The 18,641-nt window shown below is 40.9% G+C and overlaps 2 protein-coding genes across 8 annotated transcripts in view; one reads left to right on the top strand and one right to left on the bottom strand.

The window, feature by feature from the left end:
* Window positions 1-18,641, bottom strand: part of fbp (fructose-1,6-bisphosphatase) — a 394,327-nt gene that overhangs the window by 176,998 nt on the left and 198,688 nt on the right. The window lies entirely within an intron of this gene.
* Tmem63 (transmembrane protein 63) overlaps window positions 1-18,641 on the top strand; it is a 129,959-nt gene that overhangs the window by 74,170 nt on the left and 37,148 nt on the right. For 5 of the 6 annotated variants that reach the window (XM_071665843.1, XM_071665827.1, XM_071665837.1 and 2 more), the window contains 2 exons: window positions 4,219-4,502; window positions 6,097-6,387. In XM_071665843.1, coding sequence (XP_071521944.1) covers window positions 4,219-4,502; window positions 6,097-6,387 — 575 coding nt within the window. Of the gene's footprint in view, window positions 1-4,218; window positions 4,503-6,096; window positions 6,388-10,737; window positions 10,836-18,641 lie in introns of all 6 variants that reach the window. The other variant, XM_071665852.1, reaches the window with a different exon arrangement.

Below are 18,641 nucleotides of genomic sequence, written 5' to 3'. Positions count from 1 at the left end.
CTCCAAGGCTCACCTGTACCTCTTTCACCACCCCATTCATAAGCAAATTAAACAACCATAGTGACATCACACACCCTTGCTTCACTTGAAACCATTCACTTTCCTCTTTTCCTATTCACATATGCCTTACAACCTTGATATAAACTTCCCACTGCTTGCAGCTTTCCTCCTGCAGTGTACATACATAAGACCTGCCATTAATGATATTACATATGAGGGAATCTGATAAATCTGGTTGAGTTTTATAAAGTAAATGCATATAGTTTGGATTTGTATGAGTTTCAATATATGATAGCCATTTTGCAGCTTCCCCCACCTTTGCACACACACACACACACACACACACACACACACACACACTTACGTTACCAACCATCATGTATGCATGGGCTGCCTGGGATCACACCCACCTAAGTTCGAATCCTGGTTGCAGCAGCCAGTCCACGGTCCACCAGCTGTTCACCCTCCCTTAGAGGCTAGTCAGTAGAATGAGAACTAGGTATAAGAGTAAGGACATGGTACAACTATACAAGGTTAGGAGGACAGGGCAACATGAGTGTAAAACTCTTTCCCTGTGAAACCACAGATAGTGGTCACACACACCAGCACACAGAGGCTCGCTCTTACCTTTGTAACAAGGTTTAAAACTTATGACTTGAATTTCTTATGTCAGTGTCTGAGTTTTCTTACAAGCATGGCTAGGTAATATAGACTTGTGGTTAAACTCATTAGATTTATATATCTTTGTAGACCATATTTGCACATTAACTGTTATTTGACTTGAATTTCTTATGTCAGTGTCTGAGTTTACTTACAAGCATGGCTAGGTAATATAGACTTGTGGTTAAACTCATTAGATTTATATATCTTTGTAGACCATATTTGCACATTAACTGTTATTTTTCGTTACAGCTCTTCCTATTTTTTATTTTACTTTGTCGCTGTCTCCCGCGTTAGCGAGGTAGCGCAAGGAAACAGACGAAAGAATGGCCCAACCCACACACATACACATGTATATACATGCACATCCACACATGCAAATATACATACCTATACATCTCATCATATACATATATATGCACACACAGACATATACATATATACACATGTACAGTTCTTCCTATATAATCATATATGATAAAAACAAACAGGATATGAAAATTCACAGAGGCATTTGTGTTTTATATAAAAACTGGGTTGTCCTTTCTCGTGCTGGCTTCTTGCTATTGTCCATGTTGGCTCAGATATTTGGGTTCATATCAGCACCCATGCTTAACCATTCCAGCAGTTCAAGCTGACCTAGTACAGCAAAGCACTTCCAAGTGATCCTGTCCTGTTATACAGGGCACTAACCATACATGAGATACTCCTGATTAGGATGTAAGGGGTGGTCATGCTCCCTCAAGAAAGGAAAAATAAATCCCATAAGAGCTCCATATATTTGAGGGCTTTATAGTGAGTGGCCCTCTATATGGACCACATCCCCTTTGCAATGGATACTTATCCACTCCATACACATTTATAGTCTGGTGGCCAGACCTCGACTCTTCATGTATGTTTTGCTTGTCACACCTGTGACAAAAAAATTGACAATAGTGATATTCATTTTGAGGTGTAGAAGATAGATATACTGAACCCTCTTGCATAAATTCATGTTTCACTAAACAGTATGAAGAGACTGATAAAATGAATGTAGCTTACTGAGTTTTGTTTCATCTGCATTATTGAAGTTTTGTGAGAGATGCACTTTAAAAAGTTTTTTTTGTGAAAATCAGTCATGACCAAAACTTGTCCCCTGCCTTGGTGTATTGGTGTGCAGGTACGAGCCCCCCTTCCCATTGCACTTGGTGAGGATCTCCTTGGCCACAGGGATTCAGCGGTGAACATCTTCCTTGTGGAGGTGGTACTTCACTGTGTGCTCATGCACCTCTGGTTGCAGAACATCACAGATGGCAACTGAATTTGTCAATGGACTTGCCTCTGCTGCCATGTCAGTTTCCCTGTCAGCAGTTGGGATGGTGTGCCTCACAGCATGCCTGTTAATCTACCAATTTTCTCCTAGCTATGAAAAAAGATGTGCATGTTTTATGTCCACCACCCCCAGTTTACTTAACATTGAACACATGGACATTTTACTCACCAGGATATATCAAATTCAGTTATATATTTACATATTGACCTACTTGAAGACAGTCTGCTTTGATATGCACAAGCAGGTGGCTATTTTTCAACTGGAGACCCAGGTGTGCACAAGCAGGTGGCTATTTTCCAACTGGAGAGCCAGCTTTGATGCATTACATTATGTACCTCATAGAGCTGTCAAACTCTGTTGCTTCTTCCCACCCACACACCCACACCAGAAGTAGGTGGATGGGAGGGTGGTGTGAGTTCATTTATTCATAATTGATTTTAGATAGATTTACACCATTACTGTCCTGAAAAACATTTGAACTTTAAAAAAGATGAAAGTATGATAACTTTAACATTGGTACATTATATAATAATCTTAGGTATTGAGGGTGTTGCCATCATCAGGTTTTTCATTTTTTCCTGTCACAGGTTTGACAGGCAGAATATATATGAAAAGGCAAGGTCTTGCCATCATACTCTAAAAGTTTAGGGGTGGATAAATCTCCACTGTATGGGGACATTGTCCAAAAAGATGGCAGTTTTAACTCCCTCAGATACATAGAGCTCCCTCAGGAAGTTTTTCTTCCTTTATAGAGGGAGAGAGACCACCCTTTCCTTCCTGGCATGGTGTATATTGTGCATGACTGAAGTCCTATGCATCAGTCCAGCATTGTTCAGCATTGGTTTGCTGAACAAGCCCTGCTTGAAATGTTGGAACAGTGGAGCAAGGATGCTGACATGAACCCAACAGAAAGCTCTGGCCAACATGGTCAACACCTGGGAGCCAGCATGGGAAAGGACACTCTAGGAGTTCATGGAGCTCTCCCATGTGTTATGGGAACCATTCTGGGAAAAACCACACTTTGCCCACCACCACATCAGTATGCTTAACCAACTTGAGGCAGTCATTCAGAATGAAAGGAGCTGGACAGGTTATTAGATATAACGAAAAAATGCATATGCAATTTTTTTATACCCTCTTTGTTTGTATCACATGAATTTATTGGAAGATGTGTAATGGAAAACATTAGTTGAAAATATGGTCTACAAAGAGAACAATATAAGATATAACATTAATGGGTTTAACCATAGGGCTGTACTACTCAGCCATGCTTAGAAGTAAACTTAGACACTGAAATGATTGATTCAATTCAAGTCATTTTAGATGTTTAAAACCTTATAAAACTTTTTCCCAGCTGCAACACAGCCATCAGCCATCTCCACTGCTCAGAGATATGGTGAAACTAATACAGATCCAAACAATCCCTCTGCATTTACTTTATAAAACTCAGCCTAAGATATCAGATTCCCTTATATGTGTTATGTATCACCTGGGTAATGAATTTATACGATGATCTTGGGATGACAAACCAAGAGTGGGATCTGCCAGCTTTCACCACATTGCCATCCCACCCACCCACCTAGCCAACCCTAGTAGCCAGGGTCGAACTAACCATTTGTTTGGCAGTTTTTACTCTTCTCACACAGTGTCTTTACCCCACCAAGCTGTACCACACAAGTGTATCCATAATTGTACATGTGTGCATCCATACTGTAAGTTTGTGTCAAGTTTCAGTTCTAAGCCATTGTTAGTGTAGAAACATGTAAATTCATATGCCTGTGCATATTTATCAGTGCTTCAGCATCTCACCAAAATTAGGTCATTCTGACCCACACATAATGCTGCACAGATAAGTTCCAAATGGTAAATTACCCTTTTTTTATGTGGGCATTAAAAGAAACCAGGAATGCTTAGCTGTCCTTACAAATGGTATTTTGGTTAGTTTTGAGTACTTTAAGTTTAGGTCAAAGTTCAGTTTTACACCACTATTCCCTGTAGAGTCATTTGACTTCTTATACCTTTGCATATTGATCACTGCTTCAGTATTTCTCCAGACATAGGTCACTCTACCTACATATCATGCCTCAAAGAGGAATTTCCTAATACGATTCTTTTTTATAGGAATGCTAAGCTGTTTTTGACTTTATTTCACCTTCACTTAAACCATTTATTTTTTTTACACGTGGAATCTTTGTCTTATTTCTTATTTAGTATTCTGCAAATTAATATATTCATATCTTTCACAGGTACATTATACATGGTCTTCAAACATCTAGTGGATAAATACAATATCTACTTTGCTTATGGACCATCAAGAATAAGCAAAAACATTCATACCTCAGCTATCAATTTTGTGATAGTATCAATTGTTTTCCTGCAGCTCAGCCTGCTCTTCTTCTCCCTTGTGCGACAAGGATTGAAAAAACTTATAACTATATACAGCATTGTCTTACTCGTCATAACATGTTTGGTGTTTGTCACACACAATGCCTTCCACTGGTTCAAGGATCTAAGCCCTGTGGAGTATAAGGTATAGTATATATTTACTGTACATTTCCCTTATTATTCTAACATTGTACCAGATTTCTCATACCATTTCCTGTATATGACTGACAACTCATCTCTTGTCATTAGTTATGTAATTCTCCAAGTGCATTCTGTGTCCACATCCTTTACTGATTGTTTTGGATTCCTTCTTACAACTTTTCTTCCACTCTACCCTCCTTTCATGCCACTGTTTCCCTCTTCACCTCCCCTCACCAACCTCCCACACTATTGTTGCTCCACCTTAGCACCTTTACGACCCTCTATACTTCTGTTTGAGCCCCTTCCATTTTTCTTTCCAGAACTTAATTTTTAGACAGATAGCTATCTTACTTCAGGTTATTTTGAAATGTAACAGCAATTTCGTAATTATTATTAGGATATTAAGATTTTTCCCATTTAACCCTCAGTTGGTGGGTGATAACAGCATCTCTTTGGAGAGGGATCTGAACTGCTCCTGTGAACCAGATAAGAGCTGTATGTTTCGCAGACTAACTTGTAATAAGAACTTTCAGTCTTTCTACCAGATGTTTCCTTCTTAATATTCTAAAGTCTTCCTTTTCCTTGTAAACATCGTAAGGCACTGTTGACTTAGATGTTCCCGTTTCTTCCTATAGTAGAGTGGATATGAAGGTGAAGCATAAGATTTAGTGTTATTACTGCCTTCAGAGCCTCTTAGATCAGCAGCAAGAGTGCATCAGAAGTCATCCCTTATTTGAGAGTCAAAATGACAAAAGTCTAGCTTGCCATTTTACTTTCTGGAGATGTAGGTGATAACTCTGCATTCTTGCTATAACACTAGTAATAATCAGAGTTGTAACCTGAGAGTGCATGTAGTCATTAGATTGTCCAGTGCAGGGTAAGTATAGTACAGCTATCACTGTCTGTCATATCCATTGGAAGAAAGAGCTAGTGAAGGTAATAGAGGTGGTGAAGTGAGGTACAACATAAGCATTATTAGAAGGAAGGCAACAGTGCCAGTGAGAGGGAATCAGAATCAGAGTGTAGAGTTATGGTTGAGTGTTCTGATATATACCCAATCAAGTTATCATGGAAATACATATTCATTAGGCTGGACCATACATTTGGTCCTATATTTAAAACTTTTTACAGTTTCTTCACATTTGTTGCTTCATTTCAGCCCCATCCACACTTGCCCTCTTCAACCTCTGCCCCTCCTGCCACTGCACTGCCACAGTCCTTCCCAACCCTTTTTCCAAACAGTTTTTCTTTTAACTTTTCTCCATCTAACACTACCACATCAACACCCTGCCACACTTGTTTATCCCCCTCAGTCCCCTTCTGCACCAGTGTTCTTCTACCTCATCTTCTTCCCACACTGCCATTTTCCCACCTCATTTCTCTCCCATTTTTCTGTAACTGCCCCTCCCATTCATATGTTCTCACTCATCAGCTGCCTCTCACACCAATCTTCTTCCCCCTCAGCCTCCTTCCACATCATTCAGTGAATTCACTTATTTTTTCACCATTAAGAGGTAAAGGTGCAAATGCCCTTTTGATAACAAGTGGCACATAGTTTGCCTCTACTTAAAGGTTTACTTATCTTCTTTTGATTGCAGAAATTTGGTAATGGCCATGCAGATGGTGATACCGGCTCAGTTAGTGATGATGGAAATGATGATGATGACAAAACAGAAGAGGTGGCTTGCCAGTTTGTGCCATCTGTTCTCCGTGATGCTCCCACTGGCGTGGAATCCAGCTATACCTTCATTGCTCAGCCACGTAGCTATGGAACACGACCACGGGAGGAGGATGGATTTACAGCAGATGGAGTATCCCTTGAGGAAGGAAATTCTAGAGCACGGGAAAGAGTAAAATCAAATCTTTACCAGGATTATTCTCAACCAAAGGTAAGATTTCCCAGATAGCAGAGTTTGAAAACCCACTGTTTGTATGTGTAAAATTTATGTTTTCATTTTATATATTTCTTGTGTAGTACACGCTGATGTTATTTTTGTTGAAGGTCATATTAGATCCATTCTCATGTGATACAGAACAGGAAAGAAAGAACCTAGCATTAGACTATCTAATTGCTGTTGCAAGAGATCCCCACTTACTGGTAGTATTTTTATTATGATCGGTTTGAATGAAACATGGTTGATATATAATTAGTGTATTCCACATTTGATACATATTTTCTCATTTCCCCAGAAAAGCAGTAGAAGAAAATTTAAGATTCTCCTTAATATTCACATTATGAAATATACCAGATTAATAGAATAATTTTCATTTTTCTTACCTGTTCCCCACACCCTGCTACAGTGAGGTAGTGCTTAGAACAGATGACTGTGGAATGACATTTTTTATTTTCATGTAGCAAACAGATGACTGAGGAATGACATTTTTATTTTAATTTTGAAACTGTCACTTACAAAATGGGCAGCACACACACTTTCCTCCATAACACTTACCTCTGTACATCTCCTCTCCTCCTGGTGTTAAGAGATCCAGTGGCAGGGTTAGAGCACTCATTGGAATTCTGCTTGTTGATTTGACTAATATATAGATGAAGATGATATGAAAATATTTAGTCACAGTATTGTACATCACATTGTATTGCTCTGTATTTTCCCCTGTCTTTTATACATCTTAGGACCTTTAGAGTTATGCTTTCAGAGTAGAAGTGTTGTTTTGGTCTGAAAAAGGAAAGCAAAAGTTTTAGGAACATTAGGTAGGAGCCTCTACAAGCACTGCGCTAGACTTGCCCTGTGCCAGTTGCCTGTTAAGGGTGAGGCACTAAAGGCTAAGAAGCAGCCCTTGATTTCTTTAGTTGTGGTGACTATTGCTTTGGCTACCATCTTGAGGGCGTTCCAGAAGGGAACAGGTTTCAAAGATATAATATAGGTAATGATAATCCAATTAGAAGTACAGACTTGAATGTATGGCCTATAAAGAATTGATAATGAGCTCTGAAAGGAAGCCAGGCCCCAGGAGAAAGTGTAAGACTGGTATTTATACATAGTCAAGAAAATTCTCCTGGGGTATAGAGTGAAAAATGAAATTGCACCATCATAGTATGGAGAATTGCTACAAAAGGTTTTGTGAAGTATATTTTTTGAAAGTGAATATTTGGAAGAGAAAAGGAGGGTCAGAGAAGAGTGAGTTAGTTATAGCTAGGTTGGAGATGGTGAAAAGAAAGGCATACTATGGAGAAGACATAGTAGCAAGGCATCTTCTGAGAAGTCTGAGAGATAGGGAAGATTAGGAAGAAGAGAAAGTTTTGAAAAATTAGAGATACTCCAAATCTTCTCCATAAATTAACCGGAGCAGATTGTCTGTTAGGAAACAAATAATCAGACTGAAGTATGCAAGAGGCAAAAGGTCATAGAAGCAGAAGAGGAGATATGTAAAGAGCTATTACAAAATTACCATGCTTTTGCAGTAGAGGGCATAGCAATTCTAACAGTGCAGAACTGGAAAAGTGGAACGACTGTTGGAAATGATTTTCTTAGGCAATACCTCAGAAAGATATCAGAGGATCTTAACCCATGTAAGGCAAATGGATCTGATGAAATCTTGATTTATGTATTCAAGGAGTGAGCAGAAACACGGTAATAATTCAAAAAGTGAATGAAAGAGGGATCATTCCTAGAGGAGTGGAAGTGAGTATTTTTAGAAAGAGACAAGAAAAGTGCTTGAAGCTACAAGCCAGTATTTCATCATCTGTGGGTCCCATTGGTAAAGACTATCAGGAGGGGAAAAGAAACAGTATTAGTATGTGCATGGCATCCACTGATCAGGAAAGTACTACTGCTTGGGTATTGGGATGGGTGGTGATGGCATCGCAGTGAGCCAGCGTTGTGCTGTCTTTTGTGTTCCCCTCTGTGGCCTAGTTAGGTGTCTTATCTCCTTGCCTCATGTACACCTGTGTTGCTGACATCCATTCCACAATTACTTCTTCTCAAACATAACACTTGACATATAATTCACACGACCCTTTACTCTCCACTTTGATTTTCCTTCCACTTCCTTAAAAATATATCAATCATGTATGTTTGGACTCTTTGGTGCTGAATAAGAACTGTGCCACTGATCGAGGGAGCTGTATGGTTCTCAGGGCCACTTTCCTTGGCACAAAGCTGCTGGGACCTACCCTAACTTCTTCAGACTCAGCTCCTAGAACTGGATCTTCTTTTCATTTCTGCAACATTCACAGTCTTAGATCTAACTTTCCCTTTGTAGAACACTGTCTGTCTCATTCCTCCCATAATCTCTGAAATGTTTGTCTCCTTCCTCCCATGATCTCTGAAACCCAGCTGTCAAAAGTTGGTTCTCCTCAGCAGTGTCAGATCTCTGATTTTATCTCAACTATAGTTTGTGCTTCATGGATGTTGTTTGTGCATACTGTTATATAGATAATTCCTTTTACTAACCCCTTGGACCTTGAGTCTCCTAGATTTGATGCTATATGGAATAAAATTTTTCTACTTTCTGTAACTTCCTCAGTTCCTTTAGCTATTTACAGCTCTTCTACTCTTTGACTTCCTGCCAGGAAGCATCACTGTCCTCACATCCACATGCTAAAATCCTCTGTGTAGGGCATTTCTGTGTGCACCAAAACAAACAGTGAGGCTCTACCCAGGACAATCCTATAAACTTGGAACAGATGATCAAACACCCAACATAAGTTCCCAGTGTCACATTTACTTGCTAGACACACTTGACCTCCTTTTTTACTTACGAACCATCAGACTATACATACATTGTTTTTGCCCTTTTAGGGTCCTCTAACCGCAATCTTACTTTTTTTTTTTTTTTTTTTTTGTCGCTGTCTCCCGCGTTTGCGAGGTAGCGCAAGGAAACAGACGAAAGAAATGGCCCAACCCACCCCCATACACATGTATATACATACGTCCACACACGCAAATATACATACCTACACAGCTTTCCATGGTTTACCCCAGACGCTTCACATGCCTTGATTCAATCCACTGACAGCACGTCAACCCCGGTATACCACATCGCTCCAATTCACTCTACATCTTACTTTTATCACCTCTAATTGACCTGCAATGGGCATGCCTACCCTGTCTCCACCCCCCCTCGAAATACCATCTTTTGTGCTTTGGGAGAGCTCAACAGTCATCCTTGCATGGCTTCTTTACTGACTTTTCCTAGGTTGAGTGCTGCTTTGCTGACTGGGACGTCTCATGTGTTGAATATGTAGCAGTTGTTATATTGGCAGGGGTTGAGTTCACCATTCCATCTTCTGCTATAGCTTTCTTCTCCAGTCATGATTTGATTGCTTCTGCTCTGATTCCTTTTGCCTCAGGGACTGAGTGTATCACTCCCTGAAACTTCACTTCCCCTGAATCCCCTACCACTTTCATTTCTTCTAGGAATCATTGCAAAGTTGTTCCTCATGAAGTTATGCACACCTTCATAAAAAGAAAGTGTGTTGATTTGACTTCTTCTAAAGACAATTTTGTAAGGTCGTTAATCAAAAGCATCTCCATTGACATATGTGATTCAGTCTTTCCCCTCCTCTTCCAGCGTGCTCAGTTTATAGATAACTCTCCAACTCGTAAAGCTACTCTTTCTCCTGCTTCAGCTGAGGTTGATTCTACTTCTAATCCTCATTCACCATATCCTCCAACTCAGCCTATATTTTGTTTTATATTTATCTTGAGCAAGGTCTTTCAAGTACTTTCTCAGCTTTAGTTTGACAAGACAGACAGCCCAGATAACATACTTCCTTGAATTGTTAGGGATTGCCCCACTGAACTAGCTTCTTTTCTTACATGATTGTTTTGTCCTTGCATAAAAACTTAGACATGGCCTTTTGTTTGAAAGCATTCTTTAGTGCAGCTCATTAGTAAGAAAATAACTACTCTTACCCAGCCAAGTGTCGCCCTATTGCCATTACATCTGTCTCCAAAATCTTTGAAACTTTCCTTAACTCTCACGTCCTCAAACACAGAGAATCCCATTCCTGTCTCTCTTATCACCAATATGGATTTCACAGTACTAGGTCTCCAGGTGGTCTTCTGTCCTATGTGACTCACCTTTTAGGGATTTTAGGGAGACTTGTCATGGCCCTTGATATGAAATGCTCCTCATGACGATGACAAGCCTGCCATAGTCCCAAAAATCTGCTTTGTATGACACCCAAATTGTCTGGCCTTCCTCTGTCTAATGGTAATACACCCATATGGCTGGCTCATCACCATAATACTGGAAATTCACTGTTTTTAAAGCAGATGATCAACCATGTGCTTGAGCTAGGAAATGCAGAAATTGGGAGAATGACAGAGCTGAGCCAGCCAGAGGCATGAAACAGTGAGCATCATGTTAGCAGGTTCGTGACTTTCTCAGTCAGTGGGCATCAAGTCAAGTCTCCGGGCCAACTCTTACCTAGGGCTTGTGTTTACTTATCTGTGCTGTGTTTGTGCTATTGCTTGCCATTTTTGCTAATGATTTTGCAGACAAGCAGAAGAGCACCATTAGTCACTGTAAGTACAACTAGTGTTGTTTATTTATAAAAATGTTTACTTTTTTCATAAATGTTCGTTGTTTCCCATGTCAGTGAGGTAGCACCAGGAAAAGACGAAAGAATTGCCTCACTTACTAACATCCAGTCTCTAACTGTTATATATAATGTGCCACTTCATCCACGACCAGGCCACACAGACCTTTCCATTGTTTCTTATGATAATAAGACATGTACTTGATAACTTGTCTGTTTGGTTGCTATTAGAGGAATACAAAGGAATTCAAACTGCAACAGACCATTGGGTGCTTTTTAAGGCTGTTTGTGATAGTAAAAGAATCAGAAACTCGCAGATTAGTGTGGTAAAAGTTAGAGGGTATACAGATAATTTGAAAAGATTAACCTGCAGATTGTCACTGTGACTTAAGGAGGCACAAATAATGTAAGTTGTGGACTTGCGAAATATTTATCAAGTCTATTCTTAAACATATCTGTAGTTCTACATTCAGCCACTCTAATTGGCAGATTGTTCCATTAATTAATAATCCTATTAAAGAAAAAGTACTTTTCTTCATTGGAGGTAAACCACATGACAGCAAGTTTGTATTCATTACTATGAGTGAAATCAGATGAATCAAGTCGTAAATAACTTCATATATCAAGATTATCCCATTTTAGAAAGTTAATACAAGGAGGGGAATAAGAGCAAGGTTATTAGGTACAGTAGGGTTGAGGGTCAAGTCAATTGGGAGGTGAGTTTGAATGGAGAAAAACTGGAGGAAGTGAAGTGTTTTAGATATCTGGGAGTGGATCTGGCAGCGGATGGAACCATGGAAGCGGAAGTGGATCATAGGGTGGGGGAGGGGGCGAAAATTCTGGGGGCCTTGAAGAATGTGTGGAAGTCGAGAACATTATCTCGGAAAGCAAAAATGGGTATGTTTGAAGGAATAGTGGTTCCAACAATGTTGTATGGTTGCGAGGCGTGGGCTATGGATAGAGTTGTGCGCAGGAGGATGGATGTGCTGGAAATGAGATGTTTGAGGACAATGTGTGGTGTGAGGTGGTTTGATCGAGTGAGTAACGTAAGGGTAAGAGAGATGTGTGGAAATAAAAAGAGCGTGGTTGAGAGAGCAGAAGAGGGTGTTTTGAAGTGGTTTGGACACATGGAGAGAATGAGTGAGGAAAGATTGACCAAGAGGATATATGTGTCGGAGGTGGAGGGAACGAGGAGAAGAGGGAGACCAAATTGGAGGTGGAAAGATGGAGTGAAAAAGATTTTGTGTGATCGGGGCCTGAACATGCAGGAGGGTGAAAGGAGGGCAAGGAATAGAGTGAATTGGAGCGATGTGGTATACCGGGGTTGACGTGCTGTCAGTGGATTGAATCAAGGCATGTGAAGCGTCTGGGGTAAACCATGGAAAGCTGTGTAGGTATGTATATTTGCGTGTGTGGATATATGTATATACATGTGTATGGGGGGGGGGGGGGCCATTTCTTTCGTCTGTTTCCTTGCGCTACCTCGCAAACGCGGGAGACAGCGACAAAGTATAAAAAAAAAAAAAAAAAAAAAAATCAAGATTATCAAAGCCTTTCATAGATTTCAGAGCAAAACAGATTCAAGTTGTTTAATCTGCTCTCATAGGATTTGTTTCTCTGCCTGGGAATCCTCTTGGTAGCTCAGCACTGCACTTGCTCCATTCTGTCTATGGTTTTTTTCAGGTAGGGTTACCAAAACTGAACATAATATTCAAGTTGGGGACGAACCAGAGAATTATAAAGAGCAGGGATAATTTCCATGGACTGAAATTCAAAGGCCCTCTCTACTATCATCTCGTATCAAACATAGTAGAGATATATGAAACAATATTGGTTTCTATAAAGTAGATAACTCTAGAGGTGGAAGAATTGTGATGTTTCCCAGAACATAGGTTGACCTGAGTTCGTAATTTGAGATAGGTGAGGTCTTTGAGGGTGATCTGTGCCCTAATCCCTTCACCTTTTTCTTAATTCATTTGCCTGCCTTGTCCAGTTACTGCTGGTATTTTTTTGTTCTGGCTCTCTATCTTTATTCAGTCCTGGCAATGTAATTATATGAAAATTCTTGGTGCTTCATATTTTCCATTTCCTTGTGGTTTTATCTGCATCTTATGTACACCTACTAATTGTATGCTTTTTGCATATATAACACGTGCAAGACAAGAGAACAAAGAGGAATATCGATGAAGGGGGAAGTAATAACAGGTAGTGATGAAAAGAGAAGGAGATGGAATGAGCATTTTAAAGGTTTGTTGAATGTGTTTGATGATAGAGTGGCAGATATAGGGTGTGCGAAGTGAGAGGGTCAGGGAGAATGGTTTAGTTAAGAGGGAAGAGGTAGTGAAAGCTTTACGGAAGATGAATTCTGGCAAGGTGGCATTTTTAGATGGTATTGCAGTAGAATTTATTAAGAAAGGGGATGACTGTGTTGTTGATTAGTTGGTAAGGATATTAACTGTATGTATGGACCAAGGTGAGTAATGTGGCAGTTGAGGGAATAATTGGTATACATGGGGTGTTCAGTGTTGTAAATGGAAATGGTGAAGAGCTTGTAGATTTATGTGCTGAAAAAGGACTGATGATTGGGAATACCTGGTTTAAAAAGCGAGATATACAAAAGTATACTTATGTAAGTAGGAGAGATGGCCAGAGAGCATTATTGGATTACGTGTTAATTGACAGGCGCGCGAAAGAGAGACTTTTGGATGTTAATGTGCTGAGAGGTGCAACTGGAGGGATGTCTGATCATTGTCTTGTGGAGGCTAAGGTGAAGATTTGTATGGGTTTTCAGAAAAAAAGAGTGAATGTTGGGGTGAAGAGGGTGGTGAGAGTAAGTGAGCTTGGGAAGGAGACTTGTGTGAGGAAGTACCAGGAGAGACTGAGTACAGAATGGAAAAAGGTGAGAACAATGGAAGTAAGGGGAGTGGGGGAGGAATGGGATGTATTTAGGGAATCAGTGATGGATTGCACAAAAGATGCTTGTGGCATGAGAAGAGTGGGAGGTGGGTTGATTAGAAAGGGTAGTGAGTGGTGGGATGAAGAAGTAAGAGTATTAGTGAAAGAGAAGAGAGAGGCATTTGGACGATTTTTGCAGGGAAAAAATGCAATTGAGTGGGAGACGTATAAAAGAAAGAGACAGGAGGTCAAGAGAAAGGTGCAAGAGGTGAAAAAAAGGGCAAATGAGAGTTGGGGTGAGAGAGTATCATTAAATTTTAGGGAGAATAAAAAGATGTTCTGGAAGGAGGTAAATAAAGTGCGTAAGACAAGGGAGCAAATGGGAACTTTAGCGAAGGGCGCAAATGGGGAGGTGATAACAAGTAGTGGTGATGTGAGAAGGAGATGGAGTGAGTATTTTGAAGGTTTGTTGAATGTGTTTGATGATAGAGTGGCAGATATAGGGTGTTTTGGTCGAGGTGGTGTGCAAAGTGAGAGGGTTAGGGAAAATGATTTGGTAAACAGAGAAGAGGTAGTAAAAGCTTTGCGGAAGATGAAAGCCGGCAAGGCAGCAGGTTTGGATGGTATTGCAGTGGAATTTATTAAAAAAGGGGGTGACTGTATTGTTGACTGGTTGGTAAGGTTATTTAATGTATGTATGACTCACGGTGAGGTGCCTGAGGATTGGCGGAATGTGTGAATAGTGCCATTGTACAAAGGCAAAGGGGATAAGAGTGAGTGCTCAAATTACAGAGGTATAAGTTTGTTGAGTATTCCTGGTAAATTATATGGGAGGGTATTGATTGAGAGGGTGAAGGCATGTACAGAGCATCAGATTGGGGAAGAGCAGTGTGGTTTCAGAAGTGGTAGAGGATGTGTGGATCAGGTGTTTGCTTTGAAGAATGTATGTGAGAAATACTTAGAAAAGCAAATGGATTTGTATGTAGCATTTATGGATCTGGAGAAGGCATATGATAGAGTTGTTAGAGATGCTCTTTGGAAGGTATTAAGAATATATGGTTGGGAGGCAAGTTGTTAGAAGCAGTGAAAAGTTTTTATCGAGGATGTAAGGCATGTGTACGTGTAGGAAGAGAGGAAAGTGATTGGTTCTCAGTGAATGTAGGTTTGCGGCAGGGGTGTGTGATGTCTCCATGGTTGTTTAATTTGTTTATGGATGGGGTTGTTAGGGAGGTAAATGCAAGAGTTTTGGAAAGAGGGGCAAGTATGAAGTCTGTTGGGGATGAGAGAGCTTGGGAAGTGAGTCAGTTGTTGTTCGCTGATGATACAGCGCTGGTGGCTGATTCATGTGAGAAACTGCAGAAGCTGGTGACTGAGTTTGGTAAAGTGTGTGAAAGAAGAAAGTTAAGAGTAAATGTGAATAAGAGCAAGGTTATTAGGTACTGTAGGGTTGAGGGTCAAGTCAACTGGGAGGTGAGTTTGAATGGAGAAAAACTGGAGGAAGTGAAGTGTTTTAGATATCTGGGAGTGGATCTGGCAGCAGATGGAACCATGGAAGCGGAAGTGGATCATAGGGTGGGGGAGGGGGCGAAAATTCTGGGAGCCTTGAAGAATGTGTGGAAGTCGAGAACATTATCTCGGAAAGCAAAAATGGGTATGTTTGAAGGAATAGTGGTTCCAACAATGTTGTATGGTTGCGAGGCGTGGGCTATGGATAGAGTTGTGCGCAGGAGGATGGATGTGCTGGAAATGAGATGTTTGAGGACAATGTGTGGTGTGAGGTGGTTTGATCGAGTAAGTAACGTAAGGGTAAGAGAGATGTGTGGAAATAAAAAGAGCGTGGTTGAGAGAGCAGAAGAGGGTGTTTTGAAATGGTTTGGGCACATGGAGAAAATGAGTGAGGAAAGATTGACCAAGAGGATATATGTGTCGGAGGTGGAGGGAACGAGGAGAAGAGGGAGACCAAATTGGAGGTGGAAAGATGGGGTGAAAAAGATTTTGTATGATCGGGGCCTGAACATGCAGGAGGGTGAAAGGAGGGCAAGGAATAGAGTGAATTGGAGCGATGTGGTATACCGGGGTTGACGTGCTGTCAGTGGATTGAATCAGGGCATGTGAAGCGTCTGGGGTAAACCATGGAAAGCTGTGTAGGTATGTATAGTTGCATGTGTGGATGTATGTATATACATGTGTATGGGGGTGGGTTGGGCCATTTCTTTCGTCTGTTTCCTTGCGCTACCTCGCAAACGCGGGAGACAGCGACAAAGCAAAAAAAAAAAAAAAAAATGGACCATGGTGAAGTGCCTGAGGATTGGTGGAATGCATGCATAGTGCCTTCTTACAAAGGTAAAGGGGATAAAGGTGAGTGTTCAAATTACAGAGGCATAAGTCTTGAGAATTACTGGGAAATTATATGGGAGGGTATTGATTGAGAGGGTGAAGGGATGTACAGAGCATCAGATTGGGGAAGAGCAGTGTGGTTTTAGAAGTGGTAGAGGATGTGTGGATCAGGTATTTGCTTAGAAGAATGCATGTGAGAAATACTGAGAAAAACAGATGGGTTTATATGTAGCATTTATGGATCTAAAAAAGGCATATGATAGGGTTGATAGAGATGCTTTGTAGAAAGTCTAGAGAGTATATGGTGTGCGAGGTAAGCTGCTAGAAGCAGTGAAAAGTTTTACCAAGGATGTCAGGCATGTTTACGAGTAGGAAAAGAAGAGAGTGATTAGTTCCCAGGGAATGTTGGTTTGCAGCAGGAGTGTGTGATGTCCTCATGGTTGTTTATTTGTTTATGGATGGGGTGGTTAGGCAGGTGAATGCAAGAGCTTTGGTGAGAAGGGCAAGTATGCAGTCTTTTGGGGGTGAGAGGGCCTGGGAATTGAGTCAGTTGTTGTTCACCGATGATACATATATGGTTGCTCATTCGAGTGAGAAACTGCAAAAGTTGGTGACTGAATTTGGAAAAGTGTGTGAAAGGGGAAAGCTGAGAGTAAATGTGAATTAAGAGCAAGGTTATTAGTTTCAGTAGGGTTGAGGGACAAGTTGGTTGGGATGTAAGTTTGAATGGAGAAAAATTGGGAGTGGAATTATCCAAGAATGGAACCATGGAAGCGGAAGTGAGTCACAGGGTGGGGAGGGAGCAAAGGTCTTGAGAGCAATGAAGAATGTGTGGAAGGAGAGAACATTGTCTCAGAGAGCAAAAATGGGTATGTTTGAAGGAATAGTGGTTCCAACAATGCTATATGGCTATGAGGCATGGGCTGTAGTTAGGGTTGTGCAGAGGAGGTTGGATGTGTTGGTAATGAAATGTTTGAGGACAGTATGTGGTTTGAGGTAGTTTGATCGAGTATGTAATGAAAGAGTAAGAGAGATGTGTGGAAATAAATAGAGTGTGGTTGAGAGAGCAGAAGAGGGTGTGCTGAAATAATTTGGACATATGGAGAGAACGAGTGAGGAAAGATTGACAGAGAGGATAGATGTGTCAGAGGTGGAGGGAAGAAGGAGAAGGGGGAGACCAAATTGAAGGTGGAAGGATGGAGTGAAAAAGATTTTGAGCGATCGGGGCCTGAACATACAGGAGGGTAAGAGACATGCAAGGAATAGGGGAGAATTGGAATGATGTAGTATACTGGGGTCGACATGCTGTCAGTGGATGAACTAGGGCAAGTGAAAATTCTGGGGTAAACATTGGAAAAGTCTGTGGGGCCTGGATGTGGATAGGAAGCTGTGGTTTCAGTACATTGCACATGACAGCTAGAGACTGAGTGTGAACGAATGTTGCTGTTTTTGCTTGTTTTCCTGGCGCTACCTCGCTGCAGCAAGGGGTAGTAATGCTGTTTCCTTTAGGGTCGGGTAGTGCCAGAAATGGATGAAGGCAAGCAAGTATGAATATGTACATGTGTATATATGTATAGTTGATGTGCTGTCAGTGGATTGAACCAGGGCATGTGAAGTGTCTGGGGTAAACCATGGAAAGTTCTGTGGGGCCTGGATGTGGAAAGAGAACCGTGGTTTCGGTGCATTATGCATGACAGCTAGAGACTGAGTGTGAACGAATGTGGCCTTTGTTGTCTTTTCCCTAGCGTTACCTCGCGCACATATGGGGGGAGGGGGTTGTTATTTCATGTGTGGCAGGGTGGCAACGGGAATGAATAAGGGCAGACAGTATGAATTATGTACATGTTTATATATGTATATGTCTGTGTGTGTATATATATGTATACATTGAGATGTATAGGTATATATATATGCATGTGTGGACGTGTATGTATATACATGTGTATGTGGGTGGGTTGGGCCATTCTTTCGTCTCTATCCTTGCGCTACCTCGCTAATGCGGGAGACAGCGACAAAGTATAATAAATGAAATAAATAGTATATATATGTATATGTCAATAGTATATATATGTATATGTCAATTGGGAGGTAAGTTTGAATGGAGAAAAACTGGAGGAAGTAAAGTGTTTTAGTATCTGGGAGTGGATCTGGCAGCGGATGGAACCATGGAAGCGGAAGTGGATCATAGGGTGGGGGAGGGGGCGAAACTCCTGGGAGCCTTGAAGAATGTGTGGAAGTCAAGAACATTATCTCCGAAAGCAAAAATGGCTATGTTTGAAGGAATAGTGGTTCCAAAAATGTTGTATGGTTGCGAGGCGTGGGCTATGGATAGAGTTGTGCGCAGGAGGATGGATGTTCTGGAAATGAGATGTTTGAGGACAATGTGTGGTGTGAGGTGGTTTGATC

This window comes from Panulirus ornatus, chromosome 1 (assembly GCF_036320965.1).
Source record: "Panulirus ornatus isolate Po-2019 chromosome 1, ASM3632096v1, whole genome shotgun sequence".
Classification (NCBI taxonomy): domain Eukaryota; kingdom Metazoa; phylum Arthropoda; class Malacostraca; order Decapoda; family Palinuridae; genus Panulirus; species Panulirus ornatus.
The sequence above is the reverse complement of the archived record's forward strand: the minus strand, read 5'-3'. Positions and strand labels throughout refer to the sequence as shown.